Source organism: Protopterus annectens, chromosome 12.part0 (assembly GCF_019279795.1).
Source record: "Protopterus annectens isolate FY-2018-M chromosome 12.part0, PAN1.0, whole genome shotgun sequence".
NCBI lineage: Eukaryota > Metazoa > Chordata > Ceratodontiformes > Protopteridae > Protopterus > Protopterus annectens.
In genome coordinates, this window is record NC_056746.1 from 403,741,305 (window position 1) to 403,762,452 (window position 21,148).

The window sequence follows — 21,148 nt, forward strand, 5'->3', positions numbered from 1 at the left end:
AACCCTGAGGCATTCCCTCCTAATGACCAAACTCTGAATAGAAAACCCTAGAAACAGATATAGATGTATTTTTTCCTGTGGAAGAATAGCTCTTTGAATGGTATACTTGTTGACATCATAGCAACTCAGTTCTTTGAGACAAAGCCAAGAAAAACTTTGAATGGTCTCTTGGAATCCAAGCTTGGATCTCTTCCCCAACAGGGAGAGAATCCTGACACTTTGAAAAAGACTATGCAAAGATAAGCAAGTCATTTAAATATAGAGAAATTTGAATAACCTGCAGTCAGCAATGATGTATAACTGACACCTTTGTGAACACTTCTGATGCAGTGAATAGTCCAAAGGGTAAGGCAGAGAACTGATAATGTGATCCAGAAACACAAAACCTTAAGAAATGGCTGAAATCTGAATGAGTAGGGATGTGATAATAAGCAACTTTTGCATATAGTGTTACCAAAAAAACTAGAATGACTAAGAAGAGATAATAGGTTGTAAAGTGATATTATTTCAAATTTGGGAACTATCACTAATGGGTTTAGGAAAGAAAGATCCAGAACTAGTCTGCAAAGATTTTCTTTCTTTGACACTAAAAACATCCCTAAATAAAACCCATTTCCCACCTGAGACAGCATGTCATGAAGGACAGATGGAAATAAAAGAGTATGGTCTGGAGGATGAGGAATTACCCCTAGAAAAGAGAAATTTCCTCCCATTGCCATCTGTAACCTTGATGAATGATCTTCAGAGCCCATTTGTTTGAAACTATCCGATGTCAAAGAAGAAAGTGGACTTTCAGACTTTCTTGAAGGCAAAAGGGGCAGACAGGAAGGGAGAGAGGGGGGACAAAGTCTCCTAAAATAGTCATTCTGACTTGTTGGACTGTCCTTGGTTTGTGGAGTTTCCAGAATTTTTCTTGGAACCCCCTTGTCATTTCTTCTTAAATATCTGTTTACATGCATTTTGTTGAGATTTATTTTGATTCATACCAAAACTGGATGAAAAGTTAGAGAATCCCTTGAAAAATTTGGAAAAGGAGGACTGAAAAATCTTATACGATTCTCTGCATCAGCTTACTCTTTCCATCACTCTTTTTGATCACCTCTGCTGCAGATGGGCCAAAAACAAAATCTCTATTCAAAGGAGAATTTAAAATTTCATTTTAATATCATATGTATGGTTCTGAGAAACCACCTCAAAACATTACCAGTGGCCTTAGCCCTTGAAGAAGTATCAACAGAGTCATACACACATACACACACTGTATATAATGAGCAGTGACTTGAACAACAGAAGAAATTACATTATTTAAATAAAGCATATTTTACCTAACAAGAAGAAACTGCAGAGAAAGCATTTCTCATACTTTCACAATTAAGTCAAGACAAATCTTAACATAAGAGCCTGACAATTCAAAATTCTGAAAAATCAAAGTTGCAAAAGCATACACTTTTTTCCCATACTTATAAATATTCTTCCAATCCTTATCAGGAATAGTAGGATTAGAATTATCTAGGTGTTCTGGAGCAGAAAGACTAAATAAAGGTATAGCTGCTGGATGAGGTTTGGGAAGAGTGTATAAATACTTAAAAGAATGAGGAACTTTATACATCCTATCTGCCTTTTTAGGGGCAGCTGGGTGACTGGTCAGGAAAATTGCAAGCAGTAACACACAACAATCCTCCAAGGCAGATAAAACTGGAGGAAATGGCACAGGTTCTGGAAATTCATTCTGTACCAGCTCATTGTAGTTTCTGAGGGACTGACAAACCTGTGTCCTCCCACTGAAAACACGGTCACATTCTAGGAATAGTATCAGAGAAAGAGAACCCCCCCCCAAGGGAGAATCAGAAACTTAGCTCTCCTCTGAGTCTGAAGCAGAAATCTGAAAAGAAAGCCCTGTAGCTGTCCCTTCATCCTCTTGTCTAGATTAAAAATCTCAAATTTCTTCAAGAAAGGAAGTATTCCTCTTTCTTTTACCAGAAACTACCTTAAGAGAAGGATAAATAGCCTGAATTAAACCCTGAGCCAGACCCAGTAAGCTACTCTGGTCTAAGGAAATCTGAGGAGAAATAGATACATTCTTAGTTTTTTTGCTTCTTTTTGACAGGAAAAATGGAGCCAGCAGTGTTATTAGTAGCAACAGCAGCTTCCCTAGGGACAGACACAGCATTCGACAAAACAGGGAAGCCTTCCCTGTTCCTTCTCCCAGGACCAAGAAGAGTATCTCTCCCTTGCCCACTGAGGGAACCCCAACAGCTGCAGAGGATGAAACTAAACTCCAGTACATAGTGGCTCTAGGTGCTACACCAGAGGGATTCCAGGTAAAAGATGAATAGTCTGAAGTACAACAAATGGCCACAGAAGAGTCACCCCCACCTGTGGCTGAGGCAACTTGCTAGCCTGCTGAAGTGGCAAAGGCTGTTTGTTTAACATTTTCTTTTATGGCTAGAAGGAGGACTGACATTGGGACAGTCACTCAGTTCCACAATCCGGAAATTGGCCTCTTTCCCAGAGAAAACAAGCTGCAAATGCCTGAAAAAAATTTAAATAAGTATTTAAAAGTCACTTTTCCAATTCAAACACACTACAAAGGACTTTAAAACACTATGCCAACCCCACAAAGTAAAATTAATACAATTTCTCAACAGAAAACTATTTTTCAGTTACCTTAAACAATTTTTAAAGTGACAGGAAAAAAAATGCTTCTAATTAAAAGTACAGTACAGTTTCTTGATAGTGCATTAAAACACAAACTCCTAGCTTTAAAATAACTTTTTTGAAGAGGATAGTATAAATAATTAGCAAAATTATTAAATGTGTATTTATTTTTTTCACATCTGCGGTGGTGCAGCGGTAGCATTGTTGCCTCACAGCAAGAGGTTCTCCCGTTCAATTCTTGGCTGGAGTGCGGGGAGTGCCTTCTGTGTGGAGTCTGCATGTCCTCCCCACGGTTGGGCGGGCATTCAAAAGACATGCGTAAATAGGCATGCCTTCGCTGAAGGTTGAATATCGAGCTGGCACCTCGGCGTTCATGAAAATCTACTGCCAATCATTAGCGGACCGGAATTCCGCTGCGGCGACCCTTAACCGGGAAAAGCCGAAAGACAAACAACAAACCCCAAAGGGAACTTATCTGCCCAACAAAGGAATAGCACAAGCCAACCATCGATCCTTGAATGCCTCAGATGAGCATACTCTTCAGTTACAGTAAAGCTCTGAAGCACTGGTGCTCATATTTGTCTTTTAGCCAGCTTAGCTCAAGATGACTAACTGTTTGGGTACATGGAAGGTGCCCTGAAGCTTTGGAAATTGTCTGGCAGTTATACCCTTGACAGGATATAACTGACATAACTAAGGCTGCTGCGGCTGTGATCAATACAATGAACATAAAGTAAGTGCATATCCCAAATCCTCATTCAAAAGCTTTATTTCATTAGTTAAAGACATAGAAGACAAATTAACCACACTGTTATCAGTAGAAAAAATGATCATCCATTACTGAGGCATGTTAATTTGAAACTCTTGTTATATTGTTGCTGCCAAAATCTGTGTTTGCAGTCTACTCTTTTAAGGGTTGTGTTGCAAACGTATTCACTGGATGGTTATCCAAGTCCAAATTCATTCTCATTATCAGTGGCAGATGAAAAACCTAAATTATCTCTACCTGTATAGATGACGTATAGTATTTATAGAGAAATATTATTTAGAAGAAATAGAATATTTGGATGAAAAGGTTCTAAGTTTAACAGATGGGTCTTTCATCACATCTCTACATTAGGAAATCCTTCAGCAAGAATTCATTTCTGAATGTGGATAGTTGTAGGCATATTATTAACAATTTACTAAACTTGCAATATATGCAACTGAAGAGAATATCTAGTACTGACATGGACCATGAAATTGAAATGAAACAAATGGACGATTATTTGAAGACAAAGGGTTATATAAACAAAAATATTATTTATATATATCTATATATATATATATATATATATATATATATATATATATATATATATATATGCTTTTTTACCTTCATAATGTCAAACGTGCACAACGTCAAACCATTTCTGCAAAACCCATACCGCCAAAGCCTCAGAAAGCCGATAAAACTAAAAAGTAAAAAAAACACAGCATACCTACAAACAAGTGCTAACATGGGTCAAAAAGGGGGTGAGATTTTGCAGTTCGGAATATCGACGTCCGAGGTTTTGTGAAGAGGCATACCTATCCTGTTTCCTATATCTCTACACGAGGAACCATTCACATTTGGGGTCTTTCATGTTCTTCAAAAGTTCCACATTGAAAAAGGGCCTGTCACACACACAGTGAATTGAATTTTTTAATTAATAGTAATGGTAAATTAGTCATATAATTCATATATTCATTTTTTTTTTTTTTTAAATATAAGCATATTTTATTTTAACCATCTATAGCCAGTAGAGTTTGTTAGTAAGCCATTTTTGTGTGTTCCACATTTTGCCTGTTTGTTCCACATTCTGAAGGTTAGCGTTCCTTATTTTGGAAATGGAAGGTTGAGAGCTATGTGAAGGGGTAGTTCAAAATTCGTGGAAGTGGGTTCGCCATTGACATTATGGAGATAAACCTATATATATATATATATATATATATATATATATATATATATATATATATATATATATATATACACACACACACACACACACACACACACACAAATATGGTATGAACAGGCATGACCACTTACTGAATAGATCTGAAACAAGGGAAAGGACATGTGAGATTAATAACTAGCTATGGTAGTAATTTCTTTAAAATCATGAAGGCAACTGGTACATTTTGAAAAAACATATTTTATTTTCCCTGATATGTGCCACGTTGCCTTTAGAAAAAGCAAAACTTTTGGATAATTACCTAATACAAAAAATCCTAACATGACATCTGAATTAACTCCCATAAACAAAGTAGCATGCTGTTTTCCATGTTTACTATACAGAATAAATGTATAAGGGTATTTGCTGTGCCATTTATATGGAAGCAGGTACAACCACATGCTTGCTTGAGGTAAACCTTTTTCCTAAAATCTGAATAATCATTCAATAAGCTTCAGAAACTCCTAGCATACTACATACTCTTGTTCATAGCAGGCTTGCACAGTGCATTAGCCTCCAATGATTCAAAGACTGCTGTATTCCTACAGTAATACAAAGGCGCTTGCCTGTAACACAGGCAGTGGTCCCTTTAGCAAATATGTATGCTAATTTAGCAGAACAGGAACATGGCTACCACTAATTAGCCATGTATTCTCCCCCATAAATATCATCTGAATAGCTTGGTAGAGGGATTTTTTAATCATTCTACCACAGTATTTGGGGAGCAAAGATAAATGGTGTACACTGTCTTTGGGTGGTATACATCCATTCACTTCAATGGAAGAACTAGGGCTGGTAGTGTCATAGGAGGCAAGTACTGCGAAGTGGTGTGTGTGTGTGAGAGTATACATCAGTGTCAGTATGTGTATGTGCACATGCTTGAAGGTGCCTGTGCCACTACATTGCATAGGCTGATAGGAGAAAGACTAGTGCAGGTAAGTAACAGTGCAGTGTTCAGTTCAGAGACATGATAATGAGCTGCAAATGAGATGCTGCGTAATGCTGCTCTATCAAGTCTCTGAACCACATAGTATCATTGTCTCACAATTGGGCAATACACCATTGCCCAAACAGTGCTTGTGGTGATATTTTTTTTCTGAATAATCTCCATTTTCTTTCCTAATTTTCTGCAGGAGGCATTTCCCATTTGCTGGCACTAATTAATAGAAGCTATTTTCACCACTAATCTGAACCATTTAAGGCTTACAACTAAAGATTAGACCATTATTGCTTGCATCTCTGCACTTGATAGCTATTACTGTTTTTGCTGATTTCTGCATTTTTACTGCAGGTTTTGCCTGTTTCTCAATCTCTGCATTTAACTTGTGTTCTGGGCACTTGTACTATGTAGCATAGACTAGCCATAGATTCTGCTGATCTAATTCTGCTTGTATTTGAATTGAGCACTAATCCCCATCACTCCATTGAAACGTGTTGGGCTAGGGCTCGATTCCGAGCTTTTGATTGGCTATTTTGCCCGCCAGTGAGGTTTTTTTCATTTAACTCCCCATATTTGCACAGGTTTGCAATTGTTTAAACCAAGCTCCACTGAATTAGGCAACCAGCCAGTACTCTGCTATCTGCATCTGAGACATCCAAGGCTTACAGCTAAGGATAACAGCATTATTGCTTGTATTTCTGCACTTGCTAACTGTCATCACTGTTTTTGTTGATTATTTCTGCATTTTTACTGTAATTTTTGCCTATTTTTCAACCTCTGCATTTAACTTGTATTCTGGGCACCTGTACTGTGTAGCATAGACTAGCCACAAATTCTGCTGTGTCTAGTTCTGCTTGTATCTATATTGAGCACTAATCCCCAGCAAACCTTTTTCTGGATTGGACCCTCTGCACCCATGCAGCAGGAGGTGAATGGCTAGATACCCAGTCACTGAAGCCTGTTGGTCTGGGGGTCTGTTCTGAGCTTTTGATTGGCTATTTTGCCCAGCAGTAAGGTTTTTTTCATTTATTTTAAAAGCCCTGCCTTTGTGTGGGTTTGCAAGACATGCAACACCAGGCACTAAAGCTCACTAACATGCAGTTGCAATTAGTGCTGGCGGCTACAGGAGCATTTAAATTAATTTTCCCATAGCTGTGGTCTGTTTTCTAGTGGCATATGTTTACTGTTGTGTACCCTATCGGTCTACAGATCAGTACAGCCTCTGAGCTACCCTCTCTAGTTCTTCTCATCTATACTAGTGGACTACCCTCTCACAGGATCCACAACTAGTCATTTCTGTTCAATCTCTTTTACCAACCACACCTTTTACCTAGCACTATGGAAGAACAATACCTCACCATTTCTCCTGCCTACCTGGTCAAATTAGGCATCCTGAGCCAATGCAGAAATTGCCTCATATACACTGACAACCAACTTCTTTTATGATACTCCAACTCAACATGCTAGAGGTGCATCTACAAAAAACATAGAATCAAAGCTTCTTCTCTCACGAGTCAGTATACCTGACCCAAAGCAGGTGGTCAGCACTCACTTCTCACCACCCTCACCTATCATGCTACCAACACATAACCCCACATATGCAGAGGTCCTCTCTAAAAACCTACCCAAAGCACAGAAATGCCTCAAACACAAGCACACCACACAAAGTTCACTTGAAGATAAACACAGTACGCATAAAAACACACATGCCACTATCTCACCAAGTGAGCCATTAAAGAGTAACACAAAACCAAATGTACTAGTCACAAGTGATTCTATTTGTGAGACACACTGATGTGTCACTCTCCTGTTTGGATAAGGAGAAGGTCACGGTTAGCTGTCTGTCTGGTGTCAGGATCCGGAACATCACACATGTACTCAAGTCTCTCAGCAGCAAGTACTGTTATGACTCTCTCATAGTACATGTTGGTGTGAACAACTCCTCATCTAGGATGATGCCACAATACAAGCAAAAGATGATGGACTTCAACAACTGGCTTAGTTTCTGGTGTCATTCTAAGGGGATCCAGTTCCTGTCTGCCGGGGATAATATGGTTGATAGACCTCGATGCTTTGTTAGGGACGGTCTTCACCTGTCACCCCTTGGATTTCGGCTTCTGGCAAAGTCTCTTGCCTCCCCCCAGTACCATTTTTAGGCAATGTCACAAGTACAAAATTTCTAATGTAAATTATTCCTCAGAAACCAACATCAAGGTCATGCTGCTAAACGCTGTGAGTCTAAACCTAAAACTGCATTCTTTGGAAGCTGCCCTCACCTTCAGGATGCTGACGTCTGTGCTGTCACAGAAACCTGGTTCAAGGCTGTGGATAGCACCCTGGCCATACCGGGTTACAACGGCTTTCACTTGCTCAGACCATCAAATGAGAGTGGGAAATCCAGAGCAAGAGAAATATCAATTTTTATTAAAGACAAATACTCCTCCAGATAGGTAAGACTAAATGAGTCCCTCAAACTACTCTAAGTACAACTCCTCTCCAAATTATTGCCAGTTTTAGGACCCCCCCCCCATGAACCAGGACACCCACAATGCCTACCTGTACCTTCTGGAGTCCTCAATATACCACCAAAAACCCTGGTTTTGGAAGACTTTAACTACCAATCAATAAATTGGTCTAACTAGACCTGTACCACTGCAGTCGCCCAGAGATTCTTGAACTTTGTAAACTCTAATTCCCTGGACCAGTTAGTGGGCACCCCCACTAGGGGTTCAAACATTATGGATCTAGCACTTAAGAACATGAGTGATCACTGCACCATCCCAAGTGTACAGTCATCTCTAGTGAGATCTGACCAAAGGTCAGTCACGCTAGAAGTAACAATAGCATCTGACCCTCCCCCGCTGGAATTAGACTAAAAAATGTCTCCAAGGCAAACTATAATCTCTTACAAGACAATATTACTAGTTTCATAGCCCCTTCCCCTACTGATGTCAGGAATACATATGCCGAGGTTTATACCAAAGCCTTGCATAAACACCTTCACAGCTGCATCAACTCAGCTGTACCTGACAGGATAAAAGTAAGTTCCTCATGTAAGAACAAACCTGCTTGGTGGACATCCGCCATAAACAGGAAAAATAAACTGCTGTCTAAAAGCAGTAGGAGATGGTCCCCAAACTCACACAACTCCCTCATCAGCATAAATAAGCAAATAAGACACCTAGTGAAAAAATCCAAAGCCAACTACGAATCTAAATTGGCCACCCTAGCCAAGGGTAACCATAAGGCATTCTTTGGCTACATCTGCAGTCTCAAAGGAAAATCCCAGACTTGCACAGAAGGTATTGTAAATGGCACAACATATACTGAACCTGGTGATATTGCTAACCCGCTGGCAGACAGGTTCAGTGAGAACTTCTCCCCCCCTCTCAGCCTAATATACCACAAGACATCCCACCTACATGTTCTCCCCCAGAAATCTTTAAGGAACAGGTCCTCAATGCCCTTTCCAAGGCTAAAAACACATCTCTATGGGACCAGATAAAATCCCTGGCTGCATCCTAAATTGATTAAAGCAAGAGTTAGCTGTAGCTCTGAGTGCCTCTTTAACCACAGTCTAAGCACTGGGTATGTTCCTGCAGACTGGAAAACTGCCATTGATCCCCTCCACAAAGGGGTTCCTCTGCTGACTCTGGGAATTACAGACCCATAAGTCTGACCAGCCTCATATGCAAGGCCATGAAGAGAATCATCATGGACCTTATCAACAAGGATATAGGAGACTCCAAACACTAGATCCATCCCAGTTTGGTTTCATCAAAGGGAGATTGTCTTGAAGAAGTTCACCAAGTTTTGTAGGCACAGTCACCAAAACCCTGGATGAAGGCAAAACTGTGGATACTGCCTATTCAGATCTAGCGAAGACCTTCAACACCATTCCCCACTCAGGTATTATTAACAAACTTACCCAACTGTAATCCAAAAGGCACAGCAAAGAAAGGCTTCCACACTCCAAAATGATTTAATTCCAAGTAGTCCAGCTAAAAACTGCTTCAGCCAAATGCAGTACATAAAAAAGCAACACAGCAGTTAAAAATAATCCAAAAGGGTAAGTGCTTTGTTCCATTGACATATAAAAAGAAACTTCATCAGACAAATGAACAAACTGCCATTAGGCTTCTTAAATACTCTTAAACCAATCACAGCTAAAATTCAGAACACGTGGAACTAAAGCATTTCGGTGTGTGGAAGCCTTTTTTGCCCTGCTTTTTGAATTATTAGTGCTGGTTTGGTGTTTTTCCAAACTTACCCAACTGAACATAAGCCAGTCTACGGTCAGGTGGGTTTCAAACTGGCTCACCAACAGAACATACAATTAAATTAGGGCACTCTTTACCCACCTTCAGACCTGTAACCAGTGAATTACCACAGGGGTTGGGGCTGGGGCTGGGGCTCCTGTTTGGAATTTACTTTTCAGAAGTACAAGCCAAAACAAAGGGCATGTGGCTAACAAAGTTTGCAGATAACTGAAAACTGGCCACATTCATTAATCCCCCTAGTGACACCCTCCAGGAAAGTCTTACTCAAACCAATGATTGTGCCAAAGTCACGGGCTCAAGTTAAATGCTAAAAAGTGCATTGTGCAACTTGTCACTTATATAAACGTATGATTTCCTACGTCATAAATTATAATTTAATAAAGATTTTTCTTGTTTTAAAAAAGAGATTATCTGTTATAACTTGTCTGTGGAGTAAAAGTTAACGTTGGGTCCAATAAGAGACCCAGATGTTTAGATGATTGCATAATACTTATTTTGCTGTTGCCAAAATTTGTTATATTTAAGGGGTTCCTTACTCTGAGCTTCTGTTTTGTGTAAAAAAATACTACCATTCTTGGTAATTTTTAGCGCTAGCCGGTTTACTGTAAATCAACTACAAACAGATTTGGCCCTTCTTCCCTTGTCATAAGCTTCACATAACAGGGTAGTTATATTGTTTATAAACAGTGAAAAGAGCAAGGGCCCCAGCACTTAACCATAACAGACACATATACTAATGGTTCCACATTTAGGAGTAGTTAAACTACTCCTGTTTGGTATAGTGAATGTACTATTACTTGGTCAAATTCCTAGTAAATTTAAGATGTCTAAGTTGTTTTTGTATGAGAGTTTTATGATCTACATTCTTGAAAGGCCTCCTTACATCACTGAAAATTCCCCATGTGAAATGTCTTTGCTCCATACCAGAGTACATTTTATCAGCAATGGAATAAAGTACCATAAGGGTATTACTTCCTGTTTGAAATGGAATAAGCGAGTTGGCTATATTTGTTAATATACCCAGCAATCTGGGATTGCAAGATTTTTTTTCACATCTTTTGGGGACAAAATATGAAAAAGGGTCTGTGACTCTTCCTTTCTCTTCCTTGAGTTTGACTCTTCCTTTCAAAACACTTTCATCTCAATAGGAACATTCTGTTTAGGGTTCACCTAATCCATTAAAGTGGTGGTACAACATACATATTGCTTGAATTGCCTCTTTTCTCCAAGCTCTCATTTCTGAACAACTCATGCATTTGTCACTGCTAGACACAGGCCTTGACTGATTAACTCCCAAGACAATAGGAGCCATGTTCCACTTTGCTCCCACCACCCCAACTCCCCAGCCATACCCTAGACCACCCACTACATGTGTTCTGATCTCTACCCACTGTCACAGCCTCAAGACACACCATAATATTACATAACCCTCTTATCTCACTGCCCTCATAGTAAGTACTTCAATAATACTTAGAGTCTTAACTCGCACTTACAATTTCCTATAAAAACACAACACACAATCAGTAAAATGTTCCTCTTTCCACAACTTATTCTGTTCTACCCCCACTTCCTTCTTTATTCTTCATCTCTCTCACCACCTACAACCAGTAACAAACATCTTCATAAAATGATTACATAACCAATCATTATATCACTATGTATTACTCCCACTTTCATAACTTCCACATCAACAAACCACCACCACTGCACCCCAGTAATCAAACAAAACCTATTCCCCAGCTCACCACTGTTGGGATCACTCTTTTATATGCTTACTAAGACTCAGAAACATTTTTGTCTCCGCTTTAAACTCCAAAGACCTCCTTCAGGCTATCCTCCATAATCTGTATAGTCCTTCTTAGGCATAACATTGAACCCAACCCAGGCCCAACAACTCCTTTTCCTCAACATAAGAACTAGTCTGGCCTATGCCCTCCTCAATGCACATAGCATCAGAAACAAACCAGACCATATAAGTGCTTTTATTTACCAGCACAACCTAGACATTCAAGCATTCACAAAATACTGGATCAGAAAAAGATTCCCCCAACTTCAAACACTTTCTGTCCTCCTACAACTATGTTAATGATGCCAGACCAGGCAAACAATCAGGTGGAGGCTCTCTAATTATATACAGAAATAACCTAAACCCAAGAGTCACTGCCCAAGGAAACTCCTCCTCAGACACCAGTCCTAACTGGATTTTCCTAAAATTTCCAACTCACAAAGGCAAGCCACTACTGATCTCTACATCCTATCTACCATTCCCTGCTTCCCTAAATAAGTCAAACCACTCATCACTAATCATTATTTACTGTCTCAAAAATATTAACATAATCATTCTAGGTGACTTCAATCTTAATTTTCTTGGCCCTCTTTCATCTGACATGGGTATTTTCCTAACAGACCCAAGTCTCCTTCAACTCATAAAAGAACCAACAAGATTTAAACTCAGGTGCTCTAAACACTCCACACTAGATATGATTATTACAAATATGCCAAACCCCATCTCCAACATAAACATTCGGCAATCACTAAGTGACCACTGCCCAATCACCTTCACTATTGTCAATCATCCTACAAACCTACCACTTATATTAAAAGCCTTCAGAAACCAGATCAGCACAAATATAGATAAACTCAGAACCTTTCTCACAGCCCACAACTGGAACCATACGCTCTCCTTACATAACCCTAATACAGCAGCTGTGAGCCTAATCAACTTTCTTCTTATCCAAAAGCTTTATAAACCCACCAAAACTGAATGGCTATCCACTGGACTCAAACATCTTTTAATTCTAATGGCAAAAATGGAAACAGACCGCCACAACTGACATCCATACTGCCTTTAAAGTCTTGAGTAACCCAGCCAAAAAGTCCATCAGAAGGTACAAAAGAAATCTCCAAACAAATTATCCTTTTGCATTCCCCCAAGCATATTTAGAAAGATGTTAATCTATTTACAGGAAGAAAACATCCTCATGATACCCTGTCTACAAACAATGTTTAATTTTCCAGAAGATTTCTTTAAAGAATTAAAAAAAAATCTCATATCAATAAACTCTACACCTCTAACAGATTTTGCATTGCCCACCTCACCACCACTCATTCACTTCTTCCACTTCAAATGCATACGTCCCAAAGAAGTCTCTATTCTACTTGAAAAAAATTTCAACTGACACTCCTCCTGGATCTGACAACATAAACCCCTGGTTCATACATCACTGCAGAGAGCATCTATGTCTTCCTTTCACCCACATATATAATCTATGTCTCACACAAAAATCATGCCACAGATTTGGAAAAGTGCTCTAATTAAACCCCTCCCAAACAAACTAATCCAAAAGATACATCTCACTATCATCTAATATCCATCCTCCCAGTTCTGGGCACACTTCTTGAATGCTCTAATTAAACCCCTCCCAAACAACCTAATCCAAAAGATACATCTCACTATCATCTAATATCCATCCTCCCAGTTCTGGGCACACTTCTTGAAAAGGTAGCGTACACCCAGCTCTCTCCTTTTATATCCAGCACCATCACCTGCTCTCCTCCAAACAATATGGATTCTGGTATGGACAAAATACTATGACAACACTTTGGTCCATAACTGATGATATTCTGCTAAACTCATAGTGACCTCCTTACAGATACCCTATTTAAACACCTGAAAAAGGCATTATGACCTCATTGGCCAGTATTGTTTCCAAACCAAAGTACATAAACTTGGTATCAGTCCAGACGCCACTCCCTGGTTTAAAAACTTCCTCACTGACAGATGCCTCAGAGGTAAAATAGGATCCTCCCAATCAGAATCTGCATTTATTACCAAGCATGTACCATAAGGATCCATTCTTTCCCCCCTTGTCTTCTTCATATTAATTAACAATCTTCCTTGTGACTTCCTCATTTCCCACTTATCCTCCATGCTGATGACATAGTCATTTACCGATCAGGTCGCTCTCACATCAACATTCAATACCAACTCCAATCAGACTTACACGAGCTCTACCAATGTCTTCTCAACCCCACCTAGACCAAAACTATGCTTTTTGGAACTCCACAGAAAATTTGCCAAGCCCCTATGCTTTATCTTAACATACAGAACCATTTTATAGAGACAACTTCCCTTTCAAATACCTACAACTATGGCCTGATCAGTCACTAAACTTTCATTTCCACACAGGGGTTAGATTACTGCAAGGCAGAACACACATTGCTGCCACAGTAGCATCATATTTTAGAATCAAGAAATCTGCAACAAAGTTGCAGTCACATTCCTGATCAATTCTCATACATAATTCTATACACTCTGGTTGAATGTACTGTCAAAAAAAAATGATAAAATCATTGCAGCTTTGCCAGTGTATCAGGGTATAAAATACACAGCAAAAAAGAAATGTATTTGTAAAATCTGCACTACATTTCCATACTCCAGGCACAGATAACACAAAACACTAAAGTTAAGAAAGATACAAGGCAACAAAGTAGTGATAACCAAGTAACACACTATGCATCCCATTCGCCTTCTCAGTGTAACCTAAAAGAGGCTGTGTCATTGAGACTAATAGCAGAAATAGGTTATGATGTTAGGGCTTTATTAGTACCATATCAGGTAAGTCATTTTATTTTCATGCCTTTGCATCTTTTGATAGCAATGTAGAAAGGAGATTATACAATAACTGCTCCTTGCTATTCAAAAACGTGCACTCTGATTGGACAACCCAGCCAGCATGCCAATTGTAAATCGAGGATATACCAGTTGAAAAATATCTAACCACTGAAGTATCACTAAGCAGCCAGACTTTATATTGGCATATGCTGGTAGACAGCAAAATACGAGAAAAATCTGGTATGTTGTACAAAACTAAAGAAACGGAAACATACCTGATTTTCCTTGCATTTCCCCACTCTCTCTCTTAAAATCCTGATTTTTTTTTTTAAACATTAAAAAAAAATACAGCAACAGAGATTCTCTTTTCTCTGTTGTTTCTTCTGCGTTGCACTGATATACTGTGTAAGCATGGGAATGCAAATCTCATATGCATGCACAGTACATCAGTCTACAGCAGACAACATGGAAGACTGAAATTCCTTTATACAAGGACATTATTTAAGAAAGATAAGCAATTTCTTCCTTAAATAACGTCATTGTATAAAAGCAATAATACGCTCCTGTTTGTGGGTATATCAGGATTTACCCATGGTTGGCTTTGTTTAATTACTCAGGCTTCAATATCATGATTAAACTACACAAACTGTGGGTAAATCCTGATATACCCACACACAGATTATTGTCTTAAACATGGCATATGGTACTGCAGTTTCATACTGTAAATATTTTTAGAAAATATTGTATGATTACTTCTTTTATTCATTTTAAAAGAATAATTGTGCAATTTCTGTTAGTTTTCTTTGCATTTTGTTATCTGAAGAGCAGCAAACAGTTTTGTCTGACTGTGAACAAAAAGAGACTTAAAGTAGGTCTATTAATTTTAGATAGTCAATGTCAGATGGTTCTCAGTGAGTTTAAGATGATTCCACCACACATGCAATCACACACTTAGTCAACAGGAACTGGCTTCTATACTCACTCAGTCTGCTAACAGTACATAGCCTCTAAAAGGACATAGCACACACAGGAACGGTTCATGCAGAATATTGAGTCAACTAGAAGTGCAGTTGTCTCGTCTGTTTGCAGCTATCTTGCTTACGTCTGTCAGGTACATGGGGTTTGTACCCCACCAAATGTACTTCAGTGCTCTCCCAAAAGCATTTACCATCCCTTCTAAATTTGTCAGCCACGTCATATGTGACTACCCAACATTAATTACCTAAAAAGATAACCTGAAACCTCTTACTGGTACTGTAATTATATACAGATGTGCACAAATGCACCATATTCATTAATCAGATAGAAATCCCATGACATACATGCTATCATAAAATAAGAAGGTTAGTTACTTCAGTAGTCAATAGCCCCTAAACATAAGGAGACTCTCAAATATGTTTATTCTTCTTTACAGACGGCAAGGCTACAAATCATCTAAGCTTCAAATGGCTTAAGATTGAAATACAAAAGTGTGTTACAGGCATTTCCTACTACTTATAAGTACACTTTCATAAGCATTCATGCAGCTGTATCTTTAAATTTTGCATATAATGTAATATTGGATTTCATGAATAACCAATCCAAATTAAGTCAGCCTTATGAAGGATATACAGGAAAGCTTTCTAAAGTTTAGGATACGTGAAATGGATCTCTGTTTAACTGATCCATGGGTTGAACTTGCTCTTGGAGAAGATGCACCTTTTGGTAATTCTTTTAGCCTCAGATTGCTTGCAGAGGGTGTATAGTTATTGGCAATGGACTCACTTGGACTGCGATGATAACGCTGTTCCTTAAATGGCACTGCTAAAGGCCATGACATGCGCTGCATTAATGGTGGGTGATCACTGTGCCTTACGATAATCTAAAAGTTAAGTAATAAAACAGGAAATTATTATTCCAAGCAAATGAAGCACCTTAGTTTTTAATATTTTTCATTTTCATACAAGCTCAATAAATTATATTTATGTACAAACTATCTATGGTTTATAAAGTACCGAGGATGTCATATTGTTAAGGTAAATGTGAAAAGCAATGAAAATGCCAGGTTCTGTGAATGAAATACCAGACCCACACAACTTTTAACAATATTCTGCAGGCCACACATCTGATGTCAACACATAATATGGAATAATAAATGCTAATAATACACAAAAGAGTACTACATGATAATTACCAACAAATCAAAAGTAGTTTTTCTGAGGCTGGGGGTCACAGTTCATAAGATTTGACTTTACTTGGCTAAGACACACACACACACACACACACACACACACACACACACACACACACACACACACACACACACACGTATCTGGTGGCCTTGCTGATGTAGAAACTATAAGGAACAGTATGCACTATCTACTGAAGGTGTAGTAGTAGAAGATACCAGCACACCTGTAGCACATTGTCAGCAGATATTTCACATATGCACATCTTTCCTGTTTATTCCCATTTGAATAGAGAAGTTAATTTAAAAAAGAATTCCCATTAAGTATGGTAACATACAGTTCTATGGGAACACATGGATATTTCACTTTCCCAACAGAGTAGAAATGTGTTAACAGGAATCCACAGCCATTTAATCTGCAAATTAAGGAAATAACGCAAATTAAGAAATCTACATGTTAACATAAAATAGAAAATTCTACTTAAATCAAAAAACACAAAAATAAATAACCTTTTTTTCTGGGAAGCAACTCCTCTGTACCCTTCCCCAGACAGAGAAGTACTAACTATGTAGAATACCACCCATTCAGACAGGTTGTTGCTGTATCATGTCTGTAGCATTTGGCTGCAGAGACAATATAACTGAACGGTGATTGGAGATGAGAAATGGCAACTGAAAGTTAATGTCCCTGTCTTCCAGCAAACTCCATTCAAATGACGTGGTATAACTTTTTGTCAAACACATGACCACTCACAGCAGATGGCACTAATTGTGAGTACGGCTGTAAGTACAATGATTTCTGTAGGTTTCCAGTTTTGTGTGTGTGTGTGTGGTCAGGTTGGCAGGGAACGGTGGTGAGGGACCAAATACTTTTACTTTATCAGGAACTGCTAGTGGATCTATACAGTGGATCTATATTCCAACACATCAAAGGAGGAAAATGAGAGACTGAGTGACAGGCTAGGGGGAAGATGGTTATATTCATAAGGATCTGAATCTACCATGACAGATTAAGACTTTGGACACCAAATCAGCGAATTAGCAGAAGTTTAATGAAGTTTTGGACTATGCCAGGGTTAGACAAATTAGTGTAAGACTGTAGCAGAAAATCTAGAACTCTGGATGTGGTGCTTACCAAGGCATAGGGGAAAGTGGATGACCAGACAGCGGTCCTATTAGCCAGAAGTCATCATACTCCTATGTGACTTCGATAGGATGTAGAGGTAAGCTTACAAAGAAAATGGTGAGGGATTTAGGGGGCTGGATTTTGCTGAATTGCAGATACAGTCAAAGATGATTTAGGGGTTTGTATACAAACTGAGGTAAAAAAAACTGAGGAGATGGGTTAGTAATGAAGCTTTCAGAGTTATGGAGAAGGTTTTTGTATCACCCTTGTATCCCTACGGACTTGCCTGCATAAATATTATTCACATATGGACTGTTTGCAATATATTTACATTGTCTACAACCAAAACATGAATAGGTGTCAAGTGGCTTCCCAATTCTTACTTTTGTCTCTAAAGATTACCCACTTTACAAAATGGGTTTAATATTTTCTACTCTCTTGTCTGCAAACTTGGGCTTCTCATTTACATTTGATAATGCTTCTTGACCTCTAAATATGTTTTGTTGCTTGTCTGTAATCTTTTTTCACACCATGGCTATCACTAGTAAACACAACCAGAACTATTAACATATCCTCCTTGTTATGCGTTTCTCCTGTTATTAACCATACAACAGTTACTGGTAATTTACTTCTACGTTGTAACACTTCTATAAACACATTGCGAACAATATTCTCTGGATAACATTTTTCTTGAAAAAACTAAACTTGTTCATGTGCCTTGTTCAAAAAAAACAAGGTCTTCACTGGTTAACCTTGATGCGCTTATAAACCGACTTTTCATTACCCCTTTCTTTACATGCATTGAGTACATATGGACATAATCCAAATACATTTTTCCTCTTATTTCCTTTCTGTAAATTTTGATATACAGCCCCTTGAGCCTTGTTCTTTTTGTACATTGACATGTGGAAACTGTTAATATTGTATTGTTTTACTTTAACCTCAGGCTTTAAGCACGAACTAACACTATTCAAAAAGGCAAAACATTGCTCAAACTTTTCTTTGGTTGAACTCCACCAAATACAAATATCATCAGTAAAGCAAAAAAAGCTTTCCAGTGTTTGCAATATTCCAAATTAAAAATGTATTGCATCTCTCATGCTGCTACAAATTAGCATAAGTTGGAGCCGTTAATGCACCCATTGCTAATCCACTTAGTTGATGATGAATCCCTTGAACAAACTAAAGAAATTATCTAAAATAATTTACAAGATGGTACGCATAAGCTCTACATTTAAACAATAACCATCTGCTAGCTTGTCTAAAAACATCTTACTAAATGCAAACCTTCTTCTCTCACAATAACTGCGTGTGATAATACAATATCCGATGTAACCAAAAACATTAATTTACAGTTTTGAATTCTTTGATATGATTTACAAAATCAAAAGAATCTTTTGTTAAATGTCTAATACTTCCAACTATGGGTTGTAAAAAATGTTCAACCATTGCTGCCAATGGTTCCATTTTCAACCCCTTAGCTACTACTATAGAATGAAATGGAAGGCTATTTAAATTATTGTGAACTTTGGAAATCCCAACTCTCACTGGTAATCTTGGAGTCCTGATGGTAAGAACATGAAATATTTCACTAAAGATTCTCTTGATGCAGTCCTAATAACAATAAATGAATTCCTTCATACTGATGTTTTACAAAAATGTGATTCACTTTCTGGTCAGTCATTTAATCTAACAAAATTTCAGAAATGCTCAATTCATAGTTTTTGTGATGCATTATCATGAGACTCCCCCTTTTGTCTGCAATCATTATTCTCAGTAATTTATCATAAACTAATGTTCATAATGCTTTCCTTTCCTTTTAACCCATGTTGACCTAATTCCTACACTTAAAAAAAATTATGATGAAAATACTTTAAAAATATGTTTCACACATTTATGTAAACATACCACATAATCAACAGGGGGGGTTAAACAGACTGTTTTCCTCAAAACACTACTTTTATTAACAGCATCTTGTTTGCAAAAATAAACCTTCAGGTTCAAATTCCTAATAAACATTTAAAATTCTGCAATGTTTCAGAAAGGCTAGACTTTTTGGCAGGAATTAAATCAAACCCTAAGACCCTAATCTCACTGTCTCACAATTCCCTGCAATGTAAAGTAATAGTGCTAAAAGTACATATTGTGCTCTGAATACAATGAGTCGCAAACATCCAAACAACCATTGTCTCTTCCATTCAACGCCAGTAGTCCATCTTTCAATGACTTTAAAAGCCTGCCCTTGTTTGGTGCCATTTCCAATATGGCTGATCATTCTGAAACACTGCTGCCCTATAAAATCTATCAGGTTTCTTGGGGACTGGGGACTGGGACTCCAGGGAAACAGACACAGAAATAAAGGCATTATCCAAGGCTGCTAAGGAAGTGAGAATTGGGTTTGATTTTGGGGAATCCATATTCAATAACTCATAATATCTCTCATGTGATTCTGACATCTCTTTACTCTCCCAATTGAAACTGTATCCTCAAAACATATTTCTTCATCGGGAAGACTGAATAGAGGGTTTCCTCAGTTTCAGGCTCACAAAGCGTATGACAGACAGCTATGACATGTAGTCCAGACCCTCAACATCTGATTCTTCTTGTGAAAGAGGGGCACCACCTTCTTTTTACTGAAATAGATGTTGGAAGAAAAGACTGAATTGCCTTAACAGTTCCTGGGCAGAAGAATACTAGTCTTCTTCAGAACCTTTTTGCTCAGACAGGGTGGAGGGGAGACAATAGATGAATTGTCATTTGAGTCTTCTTTTTAGGGGTCTACAGCCTTAGAGTTTTATGGGGTAAAATCTAAAGGCCAGACTTTCAAAAACAGATCTGGCAATGTCCTATTTTAAGAAGAATAAAATGTATGCACTCACCATAATGACTAATCTGTGTTGTCTGCTTTCTTTCTTCCTTCCTCAACAGGTGGGTCTTCAGATCCAAGTTGAATCTGACTTTGGCCACTTTCAAGCTTTGGATCTGGTGCTCTGGCATCTCTCATTTCCTATAATCCCCTTGTGATGAACAAGTTACCTCAGAATCAGTTTTCCCACAGTACTAAAGAAAAACAGACTACTCCCACAGATAATAGGAAATTTAAGAGAGTATCCATGCAACAGCAGAGGGAAAGAAACCAGTAGTAGTGTAGGCTTAAAACAAACCCTGTGGTAACTAAGGTTAGGTCAGCCAGAAGTAAATGAAAAAGGAATCAAGAACATACCAAGGATAGGATTGAGGGAGGGAAGTTGAGGAAGACTGGAAGCTAACAACACAAACCAGGCATTATGGTGAGTACACAATTTTTATATCTGATGTTATCTCTTCCGTTCATTCCTCAACAGATGGAACAGAGTCCTTAGCTACTGTTACACTTGGGAGGTCTC

General features: G+C 38.3%; 1 protein-coding gene across 1 annotated transcript in view; it reads right to left on the reverse strand.

Annotated features, from left to right (window-relative positions):
- DNAH3 (dynein axonemal heavy chain 3) overlaps nt 1–21,148 on the reverse strand; it is a 2,217,123-nt gene that overhangs the window by 1,859,121 nt on the left and 336,854 nt on the right. The window contains exon 3 of the mRNA XM_044089509.1: nt 16,108–16,330. Within this exon, the coding sequence (XP_043945444.1) occupies nt 16,108–16,330 (223 nt within the window). The remainder of the gene's footprint in view (nt 1–16,107; nt 16,331–21,148) is intronic.